Source organism: Balaenoptera acutorostrata, chromosome 6 (genome assembly GCF_949987535.1).
Source record: "Balaenoptera acutorostrata chromosome 6, mBalAcu1.1, whole genome shotgun sequence".
In the NCBI taxonomy this organism is placed as follows: Eukaryota; Metazoa; Chordata; class Mammalia; order Artiodactyla; family Balaenopteridae; genus Balaenoptera; species Balaenoptera acutorostrata.
Window position 1 is genome coordinate 31,373,057 of NC_080069.1, and position 19,743 is coordinate 31,392,799.

Here is a 19,743-nt window from a genome sequence, read left to right on the forward strand (position 1 = left end):
AAACATGTCAGTACCTGTACTGTACCTGTACTGTGGTCCCTTGTGGAGTGCTCAGGATTATGTTGTTTACTTGCAGGTGCTCTTGCACCAGAACAATTAAATAGCTCTTCTTCAGAATTGGTAAAATACAGTAATGATTGAGAAGTCTGCTGGCAGTTATGGTAATGAATCACCTAATACGACCATTTACTTATACATTAGAATGGGTTGTGGGAAATGTGAGCACTAGTCCCATTTTCAAACTGATTTTCCTCTAGGTGCTTTTAAGGCAAGTGTAGAAGTATAATTGGTGTGTTTTTCCTGTAGAGGATAAAGTGCTTCTTTGAGCTGGTCCTTTGCTGGTGACAAGGTTACTAGAATGGAAAGAAACATCACATTGTCGTGCAACCATCACCAGTAAAAATCTGTTCCATTAAACACTAATTTGCCATTCCTTCATTCTCTCAATAGTGTCCTTTGATGCATAGAAATTTTTAATTTTGATGAAGTCCAATTTATTTTCTTTTCTTTTGTAGCCTGTGCTTTTGGTGTCATATCCAGGAAATCATTGCCAAATTCAACATCATAAAGAATTTTGTCTTTATTTTTTCCTGAGAGTTTTATAGTTTAGCTCTTAAGTTTAGGTGTTTAATCCAGTTTGAGTTAATTTTTATATATTCTGTAAGCCAGCAGTCCAACTTCATTCTTATACATGTGGATATCCAGTTTTCCTAGCATCACTTGCTGAAGAGACTGTCCTTTTCTCATTGAGTGGTCTTGACACCTTTGTCAAAAATCATTTGACTATATATGCAAAGGTTTGTTTCTGGATTCATTATTCTATTCAGTTGGTCTGTACGTCTGTCCTTATGCCAGTATCACACTTTTGATTACTGTAGCTTTGTAGTTACATTTTGAAATGAGGAAGTGTGAATCCTCCAATTTTGTTCTTCCTTTCAAATTTCTTTTTGGTGTTTGGAGTCCCTTGAGATTCCATATGAATTTTGGTGGGTTTTCCCAGTTCTTTTAAAAATGTCGTTGGGAGTTTGTTAGGGATTGCTTTTGAAACCACTAGGTGGCCTTTCCGGGGGTTCCAAGGAGCTCCAGTCCTTTATGTCTCATCGTGGAAAGAATTCAGCAAGAGACAAAGTGATAGGTAAGTTAAAAGCAGATGGGCTAGAGGGTGCTGCGCCCTGAGAACTTAGTTGGCTACAGTTTTATAATCAAAGGAAAAGTGGGGAGGAGGAAAAGACCACCTTCTTCCTCATTCTTGAGTAGACGTCAAGTTTCCATCATCAGCTAGTCCTCCAGGTTGGACAGGGGAGTTTTCTTGTCCCTACATGGTCAAGCCAGGACTGTCATGGCGCTATGGAAACATTATTTCAGGTCTCCATACAATGAGGGTCTTTCACTTTGAAATGTCACTTTTCCATAAATTATTGTTTTTTATGTGTGCAGAGAGCATGTCCTAGGGGTCATTAACTTACTGAGCTCACTGGGCAGGATGTGGGTCTCATGCCACCATTGTATATTGTTTGGGGGCATGTCTCATGTTTCTGTTGCATGGTTTTGTTGCTAAGCAGGCATGCTTGGTTTTGTGGTTAAGCAAACCTGCTTTCTTGAGCGATCATTAACTTACAGGGGTCTCCCATACTTTTCCTTTACTTACAGTCCCCTAGTGGGATTAACTATTTAATCACCTGCTTTGTCCCTTTACTCTGTTCCTATCATTTTGCAGTTGTTTTGGGTAGCACTGACATATTAACTATTCAGTCTTCCATTCATGAACACAAGATGTCTTCCCATTTATGCATATCTTGTTTAGTTTCTTTCAGGAATGTTTGTAGGGGTAAAATATTTTTAATTTTAATCCTCTGTTTCATTATCAGTGTCAAGAATGAAGCAATATCTATTTAAGATAATGGGGATCAGCATTATTTTACTTCATTATTTTATTGTGACTTAAGGGTGTATATAAGGTTGTCGGGTACCTAGGTTCATATCTTCTTATCTAGAAGTCTCAAAACTATTTTTTAAGATAATTCCATAATTCAGGCTTTTAAACCAGTGCTCTTTCCTAATTGCTATTTTATATAAACCACTGGCTTTTAAATTCTCTAAAATTTGAGAGTTATTTTATGGTGTTTTTCCCCTTTAAGTTTAGTAATATAAAGAACATAGGAATACATTATTATTCTGACATCTGGAAATGGGAAGGAAGTCTTTACTGACCCCTTTCCCCAGTGTTGGTTCCACCACTCAGCAATCCTTTATTAAGTTTGTTTTTCCAGATAAAGTTACAATTTATTTCTATTGATTTATTCAAGATTGTGATAGTTTAAATATTCTATTTTTCCAAATAAAACAGAGCCCTTCTGTTTAAATGGATTTTATTTTGCACTATTTACTATATATTCAATTTAGATGTGCTCACTATTATGCTAGCACTTTGAATGTATAAAGGGGATATTGGATATGTTCAACGCGCTCAGTGAGCTTTCAGTCACAGAGAAATGAGGCTTGCACACAAAATGAGAAAGCAGTATAATAGTTATTGTTACCAGTTACCAAAATAAAATCAGTGAACGCGTTAGTGTTGTAGCAGTAATTATTGTGGTGTTAAGAGATCACAGGTGTTTTAGTGAAAAAATTTCATCTTGGGGTCAACCTTGACAAATGGGAAAATTGAAAAATAGGAGGTCATTCTAGGTACGGAAAAAACAGAAGCAAATGGAAAACCACCAATAGTGTTTGTTCTGGGAATAGTATACAGAGACCAACTTGATTCTAGTGCATAATTTATGTTGGAAACAATGTCGGCAATTTTTATATACACATTCAGACTCTTGTTTCTAAAGCACTGATCATTTTATATGCAACCCCAAAGCATTGTGGAAACTAAGACTTTTGAGTGGGGTTTGCGCAAGAGGAAAGTAATTTTAGGAACTTTATCACTATTAGATTGAAGATGAATTCTCATCTTTAAACATACCAGTTAATCATGGGTCTCTAGAAAATGTTGCTGAGATGCTTTCTTGTAAATGTGTGGTCTGTTCTCAAGAACATGGATGTGTATGGGTGGGTGGGAAGGTGGTGTGTAGTAGTAACACCACAGAATTCACTTTGTTTTCATGTCTTACATTTGGATAAATTTATTGATGAGATTCTCATTCCTATAGTATAAAAAGAAAATATTTTGCAGTATATATCATAATTGAAAGCCTTTACAGTGGAGAATTTTATGGGTATGTTCTGAGAAACAGGATGGACTTTCAGGTTTTTTTATAAGCATACTGATTTTGATGTGCTTGGCTTCCTAAAATGTTTTATGGTGGACTTAGAATGTTAATATTTAGATTAAAGAAAATTTTGTACTATTTTACTAAAGCCTTTAATTGTGTGATCACAAAGCAGAATAACTGAACATTACTATATTAGCTCTTTATCAGAGAGTAAAATTATGCTTTATTTGGAAAGTTTTGCCTAGGTATGAGACTATGTTCCTATTTCTGAGGCTAAGTAAAAATATAGTAGCTGCCTTAATAGAAAGAAAACAGAGTTCCTGCTTCATAATGAATAATGTATGAATGATAAAAGAAAAGTGAGAGATCCCTGGAAATATTTAGCTTTTCAAAGTTTTTGGAACATATGCCTTAAATGCTTTAGGGATCCAGTAGAAGCCAGGAAAGACAAACAGTTGAAAGTTTCTTGGACTTATCCTTTCACTTCATAATACGTCTTAAATGTGGGTATTTATATAAAAACATACCTTTTAAATGGTACTCTAGTATAAACTGCAGGGATTTTGTAATGCTGTTCAAATATTTTCACATTACTTTGTCTTGAACTTAGAGATTCACTCTTACTTTTTGCTCGTTGTTATATGTAAGGTTTTTTGAACATCTTTGCTTAAAACATAAGTTCCTTCATAGTAGGATACAAAATTAATATTAAATACTTAAGCTCCTTTAGACATTGTTGAGACGGATTATAAGTATGTGTGTACTTTAGCTTATGTGCTGCATTGATAGTGGTTAAATGTATGACCCTACAGGCAATCTTTTTAAGCAGATAAAACTGTTAGGATGTTTTCCCAGGATGATGGGATTGCCCTCCAAGCGTATTTCTTCAATGCGGTCCCGAATATAACTGGTGTCATTAGCCTTGCAGAATGTATCATCTGTAATTGAAGTTATGTTGTTAAACTAGAAAATAAAAGGGAAAAATTGTTTAGAAACCCGAAATCATTCTTTTGTATGTTGTGTAATGAGATCTCACAGAATATTTTATCTAAAAAGTGATTTTTAAAATATTGTACATACTGTGCATATATCTTCATGGTAATAAAAACCCTTGCTGAGCAATCTGAGCCTCCCTTTTTAAAGTCTACAGTATTACTTTGGAAGAACAGACTACTGGCTATTTCTAAGAGCAAAACCCATATAACAGAAATTTCTGAGAATAAATAAGATTATAATAGCTGGATAAAGTATCCTATTCTAGAGTGTCAACTCACAATGGGTACTGTTTCCTTAAATATACTTTAAAGAAATAAAAAGAACAAATGGGAATTCTTATGATGGTAAAAGACCACTTTTAGTTTATTTTTATTCCCTTTTCACTTTTCTATTACCCTAAGTTGATGTTGGACAATAAGGTCAGCTGAGAAGTCTCCAAAAGCAAGTGTTTACTGCTATTTGGAGAAAGAAACATAAACCAGAGGTCTTAGTGTCCCCTAACTTCAAATCCACACGTCAGGTTAACTAGGAGATGCCAAGTGCACACCTGGAGACAAATCCTACTATAAGAGCAGACCTCACACCTCTTGTTACTGGTCCTTTGGTTGTACTCTGGATAGAACTAGGGATTCTGGGCAGGAGAGAGCATTTGGCTAAATATTAATACTTTTGATGGGCAAAATTTACATGTAAATAAGTGATCTTCCTAATGAATCGTAAGATTGACCCATAATAATTTGAATTAAAGTCAGATAATGTGAAAGGAGCAATCATACCTGAAGATGAATTACACGCAGACTTTCTGGTAAATTAAGAGGCACAGATTCCAGGGCATTGTGGTCCAAGTAGAGGAAGGAGAGGTTATTCAATTTCTGTAAGGAAAAGGTGCTTTTGCTTAAGTGTTATTGAGCTCATTGCATTTCTTCACATGATTCAAGCTATATACACACATATACATATGTATAAATACATAGGTATAGATATAGACACATATCAATACTATTAATCATTGGTATGGTAGTTTTAGGTTTGTTGGGATTTTTTTGTTTGTTTTGTTGTTGTTGTTGTTGTTCGGTGTTTTTGGTTTTACAAGTAGTATATTTGGTCCTTTACGAAGGGCAGTAGAGCCCTGATGCATCCCCACATTTCTGTCCACTCATCTCACTTCTGAATACCATCATATTCAGCCTCAGCCCTCATGCCAATTTCTGGGGCCCTTTAAATTTCTCTTGGGAGCAGATAATAAGGTTAATTCTTATGCAGGATTGTATTTGCATCCTGGTACTGCCATAACCTCTCTTGAACCTTCAGAACTTTCCATTTCAGCTCCACCAATTTGTAGTAAAATGAATATTCCTAAGAGATGTGTATGCTTGTTAGTAAGATGTCTCCCAAAGCAGTTTATTAAATACGTAGCTAAGTATGACTTTTTTATGCCCCAAGGACTCTACATTGGATTACTCTTCATGATCAGTAATCCATTATTGTGTATAATTTTATAATATGATTTCAAGATGTAGTTTCCCCTGACAATAATCTTTTACCTTACCTTTGATATGCATCCTGTGACAGAATTTGGTAATTTTTTTTTTTTTTTTTAGAATTAATTTGCTGTTATTTTAATCCTTTCTTAAGCATCCTACAATTCACCATATGGGCACCAAGCTCCTGTCTTCCCCAGTGGGCCTCTTTAACATGGATTAGAGTAACCTGATTTTACCAGTGGCTTTGGCAGCCTAGGGCATTAAGCAAAACTAGAAAATATCTGAGTTTATCATTTTCATGCCAACTTGTCATGAATCCCTTCTGTAATCCACGTGTAAAATCCAAAATATTCAAACATTCCTTTTGTGAAATGTTGATTAGCTCCTGTAGGTCTTTTTTGTTTGTTTTGTTTTGTTTTATAAATTTATTTATTTATTTATTTATTTATTTATTTTTGGCTGCATTGGGTCTTTGTTGCTGCATGTGGTCTTCCTCTAGTTGCAGCAAGTGGGGGCTACTCTTTGTTGCGGTGTGCGGGCTTCTCATTGTGGTGGCTTTTCTTCTGGAGCACGGACTCTAGATGCACGGGCTTCAGCAGTTGTGGCTCACGGGCTCTAGAGTGCAGGCTCAGTAGTTGTGGCGCATGGGCTTCGTTGCTCCACAGCATGTGGGATCTTCCCGGACCAGGGCTCGAACCCGTGTCCCCTGCATTGGCAGATGGATTCTTAACCACTGCGCCACCAGTGAAGTCCCTACTCCTGTAGGTCTTTAACATGCCAGTTATTCAAAGGTTTACCTGCTCAAATTGCATATCTTCAAATTACAAGCATTTTTTTGTTTTTAAAGTGAGTCCAGTTTTTAAAAGTCCCCTGAGTCCCTTAACTTCTGAGGAACTGCTAGGAGTTGTCATAAGGAGCTACAAACCTTCCTTTTTAACGAGGTCTTCTGTTGCCAACAGTAGCGTGATTGTCTCATCCTTTTATCTGGGGTTTCTTCCAGGACTGGGAATGAGTACACCAGAGCTATGGAAGGCCTGGGCTGAGGTTGCTTCCCTGTAGACTCTGCATTTTGAGACAACCTGGCTATCTAAATCAGAGTAAATCACCTTGCCCTTTTCATGTGCATTTATTTTCTTGATTTACTAAATTAAGAAATATATGTAATTTTTACTACATACAGAATTTTGTATTAGGTGCCCTCACAGAATTCAAAAGAATGTCTACCTTCAGAATTCTATGGTCTAATACTTTTAAGTATTAAAAATAAAATTCAGTGTTTACTTTAGAACATGATTTTTTCTGGTGTTTGTAAATTACTAATATTGTAAGGAAAAAAGAAACACAGGAACACTCCCATTTTGAGGTTTGGCAGACTGTTGGTGCCATGAGGGTGCAAACCTTGTCTGTATAAATAAATATTGCTGTGTGAACAAGGGAAAAAGATGTGACACCAGCTAGTCCCATGAAACAAGATAAAGGTATTTTAAGTGAGGTACAGGCATAAGCTAGACTGAATAAGCCTAGTAGTATCACTATTTATCATGTAAATAATATCTTCATTTATTACATTAAAATAGTTTTAAAACAAAATTCTAGACCATAGTTTCTTTTTCTTTTATCATGTTATCATTGGCTGTATAACTGATATTTTAATATTGTGCTCAGTCATACTATAAAATACTTACTTTGAAAGCATTTGCTTTGATTCCTCTACTCTTGATTTTGTTGTATTTTGCATTAAATAAAGTAAGCTTGGGAGGGAGAACTGGAAGTTTCAGTAGTTGATTTTCAGCTAGTGTAAGTTCTTCTAACAGCGAAAGTTTTGAAAAAGTACCATCTTCTATATCTTCAATCAAATTTCCCGTAAAATCAAGTCGCCTTAAGTTAGCTTGAAGGAAAAATATACAAAAAATAAGAAAATTTTTAAAAATATATGAAGTTAAATTCTTAATTGTCTGGACTGAGGAAAATCATTTGTTTATCAAGTCATTCAAACGTCTTTTATTTTTAGTGCCTAGCAGAGTGTCTACAATTAGTAGCTCAGTAAGTTTTGTTGAACACTGAGCATCTACTCTGTGCTTGACACTGATGGTGTTTCTCACTGAAGTTCTAAAATCTCAGGTTTGGAAGGGAACTTAAAGTTAATAGAGTCCTTCCATCCTTTTTTGTTTGAATTCTCAGTATGCTCAAGTAGTTTGAAAGAAACTCTTTGTTGCAAATTATGGAAAGTAAGCATTACATCTGATTGAATAAAATCATGTAAATATTTCTGGATTTTTTGCCAGCCTGTTGTATTGTGACTGTGGATATCTTATCTTAATCTCTCCATGCCTTATTGCTTGACAACAATAAAGGCAAAAATGTTCCCTAATTTATTACCGTGATGCATACTGAGAGATAGAGAAATTCAATATGTGTATTTATGTGTGCATCACTTTTGTCCGTCTGGGATGATTAGAAAATATGGTCCCTTCTCACTATTCAAGGTGGTCATGTCTATAAAGTCAATGCAAATGCCGAATTAGTGAATATGGAACCATTGCTCCTAGGGAATATACAGGGTTAGAGCCTCTCATCACACATTTTCATCAGCCAGTCAGTGGAAAATGTTATGTGTGTTTCTTTTTAAAGGCATCTTACTTAGTATGTATTGTTGACGCATTAACATTGAACTCACAGCCATCAGCACTGTAACTCACACTTAAAGATTACCTAACATGTGTCTTCTCTGTAAGGCACATCACAGCCTTCTTGCAGTTAGGAACACTAGACAGGATTTTAGCACTATACTTAGGGAGCACTTTAAACAGCAAAAAGCACAAAAATGTGAAAAATGTGGCACTAAGTAGACTGTAAACAGGATACTTGTTTACAGTATAAAAGCTGAAACAAAAGGCCAAGCATCTCATTCAGCCTATCCTGGATGGCTCAGATTTTTTGCCACTGTGCATATGTCTGCGAATGACCATGAAAGTGCCAGAAGTATTGATTTTGGGGGTTACAAATAAATGTTATCAAGTAGGTGAGTTTGAAAACATGGAATCCACAAAAGAGGAACAACTGTATTCAGTCAGTTGGGAGCTACTGGTGACAGCATGAATTCAGTTATGGCTAATCTTGTAAATGTATAGTGGGGCCAGTGTGCATTTCTTGGTGTGACTTTCTTCAGAAGCCCTTGACAGCATTGGAATCTAGAAAATTTATGACGGATTAGTGATCCAGACTTGGACTTCATACTGCAGAAGTAGGGGATTTTGGTGTGCTCATGGCAACACCCTCCTGGCAGCTGTTGTAAGCTTTGATTGGACACCAGAAGTCCAAGATTTTTAATGACCTGGGAAGGAGTTAAATGGTACTGCTCTCAGCATTAGTTCCGTATTAGAGTCATCTGAAGAGTTTGGTTGTGGTTAATGACAACACCTGGGCCTCTAAATTTAGAGACCTAAATTAGAATCTCTGGGGACTAGGACCTGGTATAAAAAATACTTTAATATGCAGCCAGATTTAAGAACCATGAGTTAAAGTAAGAAAAAGCAGTTTCTATGTTTTCATAGTGAAGGTAGAAAATAAAACATTGTCATTGGAGAAATATCCTGATGATATTTGTACTGCTGACTGGCTGAGGCAAATGGATCTTGAAATATTGGGGTTGAGAAGATATAGTTGCCCATATGTTAGATGGGCTGTCAACATAGACTCCGAAGTCACCAGTAAAGAAAGATGACAGGGAACATCTGAATGGAAAGGAGATTCACCAGTAAACCAGTGGATTTTTGTGAAGTGTGGTGGATACTTAAAATACCTCAACAGTCACTACCGTACATGTGATAGGCCACAGGTACCTAGAAACTTGTGTTTATATGAGTTAAATACTAACACGAGTTAACACTAATATCTTATTTAAAATTAACTTACGTATGTCTGCAAAATCTTTGGCAGTCAACTTTTTAATTTTGTTGAATCGTGCATAAAGATAGGCTGATTCCTTCGGCAAGGGTGGTACAGCATCAATGTCAACTTCTTCACAGTATACAGAGCCACTTAAACAAACACATAGCAGGCATGTGGGCATTTCTAAATTGGGAAACAAAATCATAAAAATCAGTAGTTTAAAAATATTTGACCTCTAGTGTTAAAATCCTTGCTATCATGAATATTATTACCAATTTGAAAAGATCCTTTACAGAATTACGGGTGATAACAGGAAAGACGTTATGGCCTTGATAGCTAGTAATCTATATTGTATCTGATAACTCACCAGAATTTTATTTTAAATTCTGTAATCCACAATCTCTTTTATTCTCCTATCTGTTTTAGCAGTGATCATTTAATTGCTGAATTGATTGACAGTTACATTTCTTCATTGGAGTATCAAAAATCATAAAGCAGGACTTAAGGTAAATATTAGCTTGATTTACCACTTGGAGTGGTGCAAACACATTTCTAATGAGTTCAGAAACCACTTAGTTAAATAAGCAAACTATTAACTTAAAAATTGGAGTCATCATGGGCACTGTTAGAGTCCCTATTGTACCCTACGTCATTCATTGCATTTACTTGTCATGCATCTTTCATCTCCTTCAACCTGCAACAGTTCCTTAGTCTTTGTTTTTCATACCTTTTACTGTTTAGGAAATTTTTGAATTTTTTAAAACTTTTATTTTCAGGGCATTTATTTTGAAGAATGTCTTTCAATTAGGGTTTATATAAGGTTCCTCATTTTTTGGCAGGAATACCATGGAAATAATGTTACATCCTCAGTCTCATGTATCTGTCTCATTCCTTATGATGCTGTCTTCGGTCACTTGGTTCAGTTAGTATCTGCCATGGTTCTCACTCTGTAAAATTACTGTTTTCACTTTGTAATTTGTACCTTCTAGAGGAGTACTTTGAGATTCTAAACATCAGGTTTGTCATCAAACTTTCACCCTCTAGTTTTATCATCTGTTGAAGATTCTTACTTGAATCATTTATTACTAGGATAATTACCAATTATTTTCTAATTCCATCATTTCTTCTACATTTGTTAGTTGGCATTCTGATATAAGGTGGAACATTCCCTTCTTATTTGTTTATTTCTGTCAGTATGAACTTATGAATTCCTCATTCCATGGGTAACGTATCCCATAATACGTTACTGTCTTATTTATTTTGATAATCACATTGTCACAGATTAGTCAGTGAGAACTCTTAAGCTCTGTTTATCCTCCCACAGCCTTTTTATGGTTCCATGATATACAGTAAGTTGCACATATTTAATTTGTATGATTTATAAGTTTGGACATGTGTACATGCCCATGAAACCATCACCACAATCAAGATAATTAACATATCCATCATTCCAAAAGTTTCCTCATGCCCTTTGGTAATTTCTCCCTCCCAGCAACCACTAATCTCCTTTCTGTCATTATATGTTAGTTTGCATTTTTGAAACTTTTATATCAAAAGAATCATGCAGTATACACTCTTTTGTCTGGCTTCTTTCACTCTGCATAATTATTTTGAGATTCATCTGTTTTTGTATGTATCAGTAATTCATTCCTATTTATTACTGAGTTCATTCCGATTTATTCCATTGTCTCAATAAACACAATTTATACTGTCATCTCTTACGGACATTTGGGTTGTTTCAAGTTTTTGGCTATATCAAAGAAGGCTGCCATGAACATTTATGTATGGACTTAATGCTTTCATTTCTCTTGGATAAATACCTAAGAGTAGAATGGCTGGGTCTTATTATACGTATGTATTTTACATTTTGGAGAGTGTCCTAAACTGTTTTACAAAGTGGTTGTGCCATTTTACATTTCATTAGCAGTGTGTGAAAGTTCCAGTTGCTCCACATTCTTGTCAACATTTGGTATGTATGGTTGGACTTTTTTATTTTAGCCTTTCAAGTAAGTTTTGTTGTGGTATCGTGTGTTTTAATTTACATTTTCCTAATGACTAATGTGCTGAGCATCTTTTTATATACTTATTTGCCATCCACATATTTTTTTGTGGTGAAGTGTCTATTCATATCTTTTGCCTGTTTTTTTAAATAAGTTTTTGTATTATTATTTTTGAATTATAAAAGTATATTCTGTAGATATAAATCATTTGTCAGATTTATGTTTTGCAAATCTTTTCCTTCAGTCTGTGGCTTGTCTTTTTATTTCCTTATCAATGTCTTTTGAAGAGCAGACATTTGGGGCCTTCCCCAGCAGTCCAGTGATTAAGACTCCGCGCTTCCACTGCAGGGGGCAGAGGTTCCATCCCTGGTTGGGGAACTAAGATCCCACATGCCGCATGGTGGGGCCAGAAAAAAAAAAAAGAAGAAGAGCAAACATTTTTTATTTTAATGAATAACAATTGATCCCTTTATATTGTCTGGATTTCAATGAGCAGGTCTTGTACATCTTTTACACATTTATACCTATGTATTTTTTATATTTTGATTAATTTTAAAAATTAGTTGTCCCCACTGTTCTTTGAGAACTTACTTATTTTCTGGCATGCTAAGATGTCCCAGACCAATCTTGCCCTTTCCTTGCCCCAGGCCTGAAATCAGCTATTATTTCCAGGAGTACTGGTCCCTTTTAGTGGAGAATGGTATTTAGAAACCAACATTTGGGTGTGGATGTGCTCATTGCTACTGGGATCTCATTGCTTCTGGGCTTTTTCAGCAAAGAGGCCTGGGAAATATATGTATTTTTATTTGGCGCTCTCTTCATATATAATACACATACATACACATGAGTATATGTATATAGACATGGACATAATAATACACAAGTACACACATGCAGACATATATACATGTATATATGTGTCATATGCTCATATGAAAACATAAACACATCATATGCATATTTTCACATACACACTCATACAGGGAGGCAAACATGTATATATCTATTTCTGTATCTCTGTATACAAACCAGGAGTTGATCCTGATATCTTTCATTCCACTCCATCTCCACAGTGTTCATTCTAGCCTTACCCCTTACCATATTTGTAACACCCTTCTCTGACAATGAGAAACCTGGCTCTCGTGATCCACTGTGCATTTACTTCACTCAGTCCCAGAACACACATTAAGTAGTTTCATTATTGCTAACCTATAATACTATGGAAAACAAACCTACCCACTAGGATTTTAGTATTTGCCTATTTTATTTTGTCTTTAGCCTGAAAGTATACAGTCAAAATACTGTGTTTAAGGGTTACTTCAATTAGATTTTTCCCCCTGTAGTGTGGTATGTTATTGATTTGAAATGCAATTAAGTTTCTATTTTTCTGTTTGTTTGCCAATTTGGGTTCTTTTTATCTTATCCTAGTTGGTTTTATTTATAAATGTATTTGTTTGTTTGCTTATGTGAATATAACATTCTAAAATCAAATCTACACAACAAGTGTATACTCCAAGAAGTTCTAACACCTTCCCCCAGTACCCCTAGTTACCATCTCCCCCTCCTTTCCACCCCTAGTCCCATCTGTAACCCATAGGTAACTAGTCTCAGTTTTGTAATTCCCCTTCTTGAATTTCTTTTCACAAAGTGGGCTGATGTATGTATATTCTCTTACATCCCCTTCATTCTTAGGTGAAAGACAGCATACTGTAGATACTCTATTGCATTTTTTTTTTTCACATAATCTCTTCTGAAAATCACTCCATATTAGTTACAGAGATCATCCTCCTTCACTTTTACAACTGCACAGTATTCCCCTGGGTGGACGTACCATACTTTATTCAACCACTCTTCAATGTATGGATAATTAGATTGTTTCCAATATTTTGCAATGCTTCAGAGATTTTGCATATGTGTTTTCTTACTTTTGGAGGTATATCTTTCGGGTGAATTCCTAGAAGTCAATTGCTGTGTCACAAAGTAAATGCATATTAGGTTTCGTTAGATATTACCAAATTCCTGTCCATTCTACCAATTTGTATTACCACCAGCAACATATGTCAGTGTCTGATACCCTACACTTTTGCCAATGGAATATATTAATATATTTGTCAGATAGGTTAAAAAATTTTATCTCAACATAATTTAAACTTACATATGAGATTGAACACCTTTTATGTGTTTAAGGGTCATTTTTATATCATTTTGTGAATTGTCTGTTCATATCTTTTGCCCATTTTTCCAATGGATTTTTGATCAGTTTCTTTTTCCTGGATTTTTACTTGTTCTTTAGAAATTAGAGATATTAACTCTTTATCAGTGATATATATTACAAATATTTTTCTCAGTTTTCAGTTGCCTTTGGCTTCGCTTATGATGGTTTTTGCCATGCAGATGTTTCATTTATAGAGTCAAATTTATTGATCTTTTCTATATTATCGTCTCTGGATTTTGAGATACCCCACACCCAGGTTATCTTCTACTATTTGTATGGTTTCACTTTTTGCATTTAGACCCTAATTTATTTGGAGTTTTTCTGTGTAAGATAGGGATCTAATTGTATCCCTTGTCAGTTGACTACTTAGTTGTCCCAGCCCCAGTTTTTTAAAATATCATCTTTGCTTCAGTGATTAAAGATGTTACCTTTATTATTTACTAAATTTCTACATGTATTTCTTTCTGTCTGTGGACTTTCATTCATGCACCAGTATTACACTTATTTTAAGTATGCAGGCTTTAAAGTATGTTCTGATAGGTGATTTCATGCAGGTTTGATTTTCCTTCTGAACTTGAGGATCAGCCTTACCAGCTCTTTAAAGAAGTTCATTGTTGTAAATTTAGGGAGAACTGACATCTTTATGATATTAAATCATCCTATTCAAGAGCAAAGAATGTCTTTCCATTTCTTCAAGTCTACTTTCACTATGATACTTCTCAAATTTCTTAAGATATATTTTCTGGTTTTGTCCATTTTAATTTTATTGTAGCAATATAGAGATTAGTGTGTGATTTTTTTTTCATATTGTCATGTGAAGTAATGTTCTGTGATAGAGCAAGAATAAACCAAATAGAAACTAATAAGTAGGACTTTGTAATTTTATGTTTTCTATTGTTTTAATTGAAATGTACATTATAATTATTTATATATATAACTATGTCTCTCTTCTGTGAGTTTCTTAAAGGCAAGAATTATATTTTATTTACTTTATACTCAGGCTACATAGTATTTGAAAATAACTGGTGTTTAACAAGTATTTCTTCAACTGATTTTATATAGACAGAAGCACACACTTTGTAGAGGCTAAACTTAGACTAAACTTTGTTCTTGAATGTTCCTATTCCACGTTTCTCACTCATAATGTGGGATGGCAAATGATGAAAACTCACAATATACCTGTTTGACTTTATCATTAGAGATAAAATTCCACTGTTTGGATCTACTATATCCTGATGCAATTTTTGATTACTATAAGGAATAAAGTTCCATTATAAGCTATTTTTTAAAACTCCTTTAAAAAAATTTGATGATAGAGTATTCATACTTACCATCATTTTCTTTCTTGGGGGATAATGGTTTTATACTCTCATCTTTTTGTAATTGAAAACCTTTCTCATCGGGTATTATTATCATAGTTTCTTTTTCCTATTGAAAAAAATAAACATTTATTATCAGGTGTGACAGAGACCAATTTGGACTGTAAAACTGAGGGATTACAGACAACATTCTCCCATAAGTGTTCTGGTTGAACAGCCTCTCCCCTTTCCATTTGTCTATTAAATGTTGTTGAATTCTGCTCCACTTCGCAAATATCTTGGTCCCTGCATTTATATTAAGTTAGAGAGACTCCTAAAGCAATGTAAAGAGAAGAAGCAGATAACTTTTTACTTACTACTTTTTAGGGACCAGGAGATTTTTGAAAGTATTCTTTAAACTGATTGATAGATTCAAATCAGCCATGTGAGCCAACGACTTGTTGTTATAGTGGGCCTTTTTTCTCCCTAAGCTATAACTATATATACCTATATTATATATATGTGATAATAATAATACTAGCATATTAACGAACTCCATTGAAAGAAATTGTAGTGTTAATATCTGCTCATCTGTACTAAAAAAAAGAAAGAAGCAATTATAACTGTTCAGTCTTAAAATCTTTGTCATCTTATTTATAGTGGAGAACTTTTGAAGCAATCAACATTGTTATATATTTGGCTGCATTACTCATTTTCCATTTGTGTGTGTGTGTGTATGTGTGTGTGTGTCTGTGAGAGAGAGAGAGAGGGAGAGAGAGACACACATACAGACACACGGTAGGCAGGCAACAGATACTTATGTGCTGTATTAACTTTTTCCTTTCCCAGTGTTCATTTCTGTGTGCCAGTAAAACCACAAGTAATTACTTAGCCCCCGTACAAGTAGAATATGAAGATGTGGTCTGAAAGTCATCCCTGTAGACAATGACAGTTACAGTTACTTGGTTAAGTGATGGAGTCTGAATTGTTAAAACCGATTAAAAATTAAGCTATATTAAGTAGTTTTCATTTTTTGATACTGTGTAGTTGACATATGTGAATTATTGTGAAATGCTGTAGATACAAAATAAGCAGTACTCTTTATTTCCTTGAACCACTTCTTCCTAAAACAATAAACCTTAAGCTGGTGATTCATTTTTATTTCTCCTAATACACATTTCTCCTATTTTATTTTAATATGCATATATAGGACATTATGTAATATTACTTAACATATAAATCTCAACTGGTCAGAGGTCATCTTAAAGTTTAATTTTCTTTAAATTTTATGTTTTAAATTTTAGTTTTCCTTAAATCTTATGTTTTGGTTGCTATAGATACTGTTTGGTTATCATGGATTCTATGTATTAATTTCAGAAGCATGCATACTTTAAAAATATCTTAGGACAGTTATTTTGAATTATTTTGAAGCATTTAATGTGCTTTTCCTTTCCTCTTACCTTATCAGACACATTCAGAAAAAACAAAAACATACATTTAAATGGGCGACTATTTTAGAAATTAAATTTAGAGTAGAAATAAAATACCTTAATACTTTTTCCATCCAGGGATTTATCCTCATAATCTCGGCTAAATAAGCTTTCTTCAAAATTATCTGTTCCATAATCATAGATAGTGCGTGAATCCTGCTGAGATGGTGGTGCTGGCTTTATCAGAGGCACAAACAGGAACAGGAGAAGTGTAGATTGCAGAGTCTTCATTTTAGCAAAAATGAAAGTGACTGGAAGTTAATAAGCTAGTGGCCTGCTGACTGTGGGACAATACTCCCTTTTTCCCTGGAAATAAAAACGTAGACCATTGAAGCAATATTTAAAAGCTTAGAGGACTTTTTGGCAGGGTATACGCAGTAGGGACCAGAGAACAAGTATTTAACCCTTAGTGATCTTTAATTAGATGCTAAAAGTTTTTGTGTATCAGCCACATTCTGAAAAATAGTTTCAGAAAATGGTTTTAGTTCCTTTTCTATCAAATATCCAAGCAATGTTGATAATTTCAGTTTTTTAATAATTAGGTGCCTTGAACAAAGGTACTTGTTTGTAATTGAAGTCTTCTTAGGATACCTGTAATATAAACAGTTAAAATGAAGTCCCATGATCCTGTCTCATGTGAGTTAAAAAATATCATATTTCAACTTTGCTCCTTTATACGCACTCTTGATTGTATTGGTATGAGCAGAAACAAGTTCCAGGAACAGTTTCAAAATTTAAATTTTAAATTTAACATTATGAAAAGTAGTCATTAACACTTACTTTTAAGTGGTACAGAATATGGGAAAAGCCATACTTTAAATTTTCTTAGTTTTATAATTTTTATAGATATCATTTCTTTTAGTTAATAGCATTTCTTTTAAAATTTAAACTATGAAAAATGCAAAAATACTATTGCAGGCTAGAAAAAATATAGAACTTTAATCAAAGATTTAGAGGGAATGAAATGGGAAATTCTTTTAGGCTCACTGCTGGATTTTATCTGGTGGTGCACATTTTACACTTTTTCATAAGTAACTTCAGACAGAATCACTCATAGTTGCTGGTGCTGCATTGTAGATACCAGTTTGTCAAAAATCAATGGTTGAAAATTAAGAATAACATGGTTTTGTGACTTTTGCAGCACCTTGTTCTTGCCTGCATGGACATTAAAGTTATGCAATGATATACTTAAGTGCTTGTTAAAAAATAATTGTTCAAAGTAACTGAAACATAAAAAAATGAAAGGTGGCCTTTACATTTACTAAGATTGTTAGATGTCACATTTTAACAAATGATATTTAAAATAATATGTGAAAAAAGAGCCTACCGTTGTAGCTGTTTTGAAGTTTTTTGTGGTTTTCCTCAGTAGATGGTCATGGCTTGCATTAGCCCCAAGTGGGAGGGTGAATGAGAAAAGCTGTGGATTGATTTCAAACTGCTGAATAGAATTTCAGGGCCCAACAGCTTTAAAAGCAGTTTCCATGTGGTAGAGATCTTTGCCAACATTCTTTCTCTAGGATGAAATGTAGTGTGTTGTACTAGAGAACTGTGCTTAAAATATTTGTAACTGCTGTACTCAGATTGCTTCTACTGATTACCATAATTTTGTTATTTTTACCTTGTGTAATAAATACTCATGTTTTTGTGAATATTAGTTTATGAAGATGACATAGTTTAAAAATCATGCTTTTCATTTTAATGCTTTCCCAGGAGATAAAACATCTGCTTTTTGAACGAAATAAAACACCAAACTAAAGCATAATCTATGCTCTTAATTTTATGAAGAGTAAAAATGTTGTTCTAGTACTTTAATTAGTATATAGCTAAAAAGTTTCTGGTGTAGAAATTAGTTATAGCACAAATTATTTTTTAGTTTAGTCATTTGGGGTCCCTCTCCCCCTTTATTTTGTTACATATAACAAAAACTCAAGTGTCAGAATTAGCTTTTTAAAAATAAATTTTATTTATAATTTGGGGTTTGATAGTAAAATATATTTTTGTTTGCTAAATGAAGGAAGCTGTTTTAATTATTTTAATATTAAATTTGATTTTTTTAAGTTGAAGTGGTATTTAGATAACTGTGTGAACATCTTTAAAGATTTGTTTAAATTTTATCACTCTTTGGTACTTTTAGCAGTCAAGGTAACATTTCTTTCTCCTCTAAGCTAAAAATTCAATAAATATGGATATGGATAAATACTTTATTAAAAAGTAGAAAATGAAAGAATACTAATTTGTTCTCTTTTCTATTCAAAATTGGCTTTAGAGTTTTTTGAATTAAAGCTTGGATAAACTAAGACTTGAATACTCATGTTTTTTTCTGAATGTGAATTATTTTAAATTTATTTGTGATATTCTCTGGTTTTGGTTGATGTAAATTGTCAATTTTATGGCCTTAAAATCTTTGAAAAGATCTAATAATGAAACAGCAGATATTGATTTGTTTTCTGTTGTGTGGCAGGTTTAATGGGATGTTGAGAAATGAACTGCATAGATGTTGAATAGATTTAGAGAATCTTAGAGATTCATGGTTTACTAATGAACACAGTTTGACACTTTGTACTAATGAAAATTATTTTGTGGATATAACATTTTTTTCTTGAAAAATTATGACCAGTAAATATAGTTTTATTGGCATTCATTTATTTAGTAGAAGTTTATTGAGTGCCACTTCTCTGCCAGTACTACAGAAAAATAAACTCAGACAAACAAAATTCATTTTCTCCCCTCAAAAAGGAAGGGTTTGTAAGTTAGCAAGAAGGGCAGCAAACAAGCGACAGAATGCACAGTGAGAGACCTGCTACACGGAAATGTGCACAGAGTTCTGCAGTGGCCTGGGAAAGGGTGAAGCCACAGAGGCTGCACCATACTGACTTCTCTAGAGAAAATGAGGGGCGGGGGCGGGGGGCAGGCCGAGGGAGAAGTGCTCTAGGAATGGGAGCAGCACACAGGTGGGGAGGGTAGATCATTAAGGAAATGGATAATTAGTTGTATATGGCTGGAGCTTGGAGGGAGAGAGAGAAGAGATGAGGCGGGTGGCGCATATTAAGAGATCAGACAGGGGACTAGAGGTCAGATTAAGGAGAGTCTTTTATACCTTGCTGAGGTGTTTGAGTTTTATTTGTAGCCAGTGAGAGACCACTGAGAG

At 34.2% G+C, this 19,743-nt stretch overlaps 2 protein-coding genes across 3 annotated transcripts in view; one reads left to right on the top strand and one right to left on the bottom strand.

The window, feature by feature from the left end:
- Positions 1–19,743, top strand: part of CENPP (centromere protein P) — a 218,102-nt gene that overhangs the window by 60,986 nt on the left and 137,373 nt on the right. The gene's annotated exons all lie outside the window — the stretch shown is intronic.
- On the bottom strand, positions 1,857–18,072 carry OGN (osteoglycin). The gene is made up of 7 exons (XM_007182378.3): positions 17,923–18,072; positions 16,653–16,901; positions 15,139–15,235; positions 9,617–9,775; positions 7,387–7,589; positions 4,994–5,089; positions 1,857–4,184 (listed from the first exon to the last, which is right to left on the bottom strand). The coding sequence occupies exons 2-7, from the start codon at positions 16,824–16,826 to the stop codon at positions 4,014–4,016; spliced, it is 900 nt and encodes a 299-aa protein (XP_007182440.1). The 5' UTR covers positions 16,827–16,901; positions 17,923–18,072; the 3' UTR covers positions 1,857–4,013.

What these genes read in the sequence shown, in the direction of transcription:
- OGN (XM_007182378.3), bottom strand. Translation starts at nt 16,826, where the DNA reads ATGAAGACTCTGCAATCTACACTTCTCCTGTTCCTGTTTGTGCCTCTG. An exon ending in TGGATGGAAAAAGTATTAAG is followed by an intron (nt 15,236 to 16,652) that starts GTATTTTATTTC and finishes TTTTTTCAATAG; the next exon opens with GAAAAAGAAACTATGATAAT. An exon ending in CAAAGATTTTGCAGACATAC is followed by an intron (nt 7,590 to 9,616) that starts GTAAGTTAATTT and finishes TTTTCCTTCAAG; the next exon opens with CTAACTTAAGGCGACTTGAT.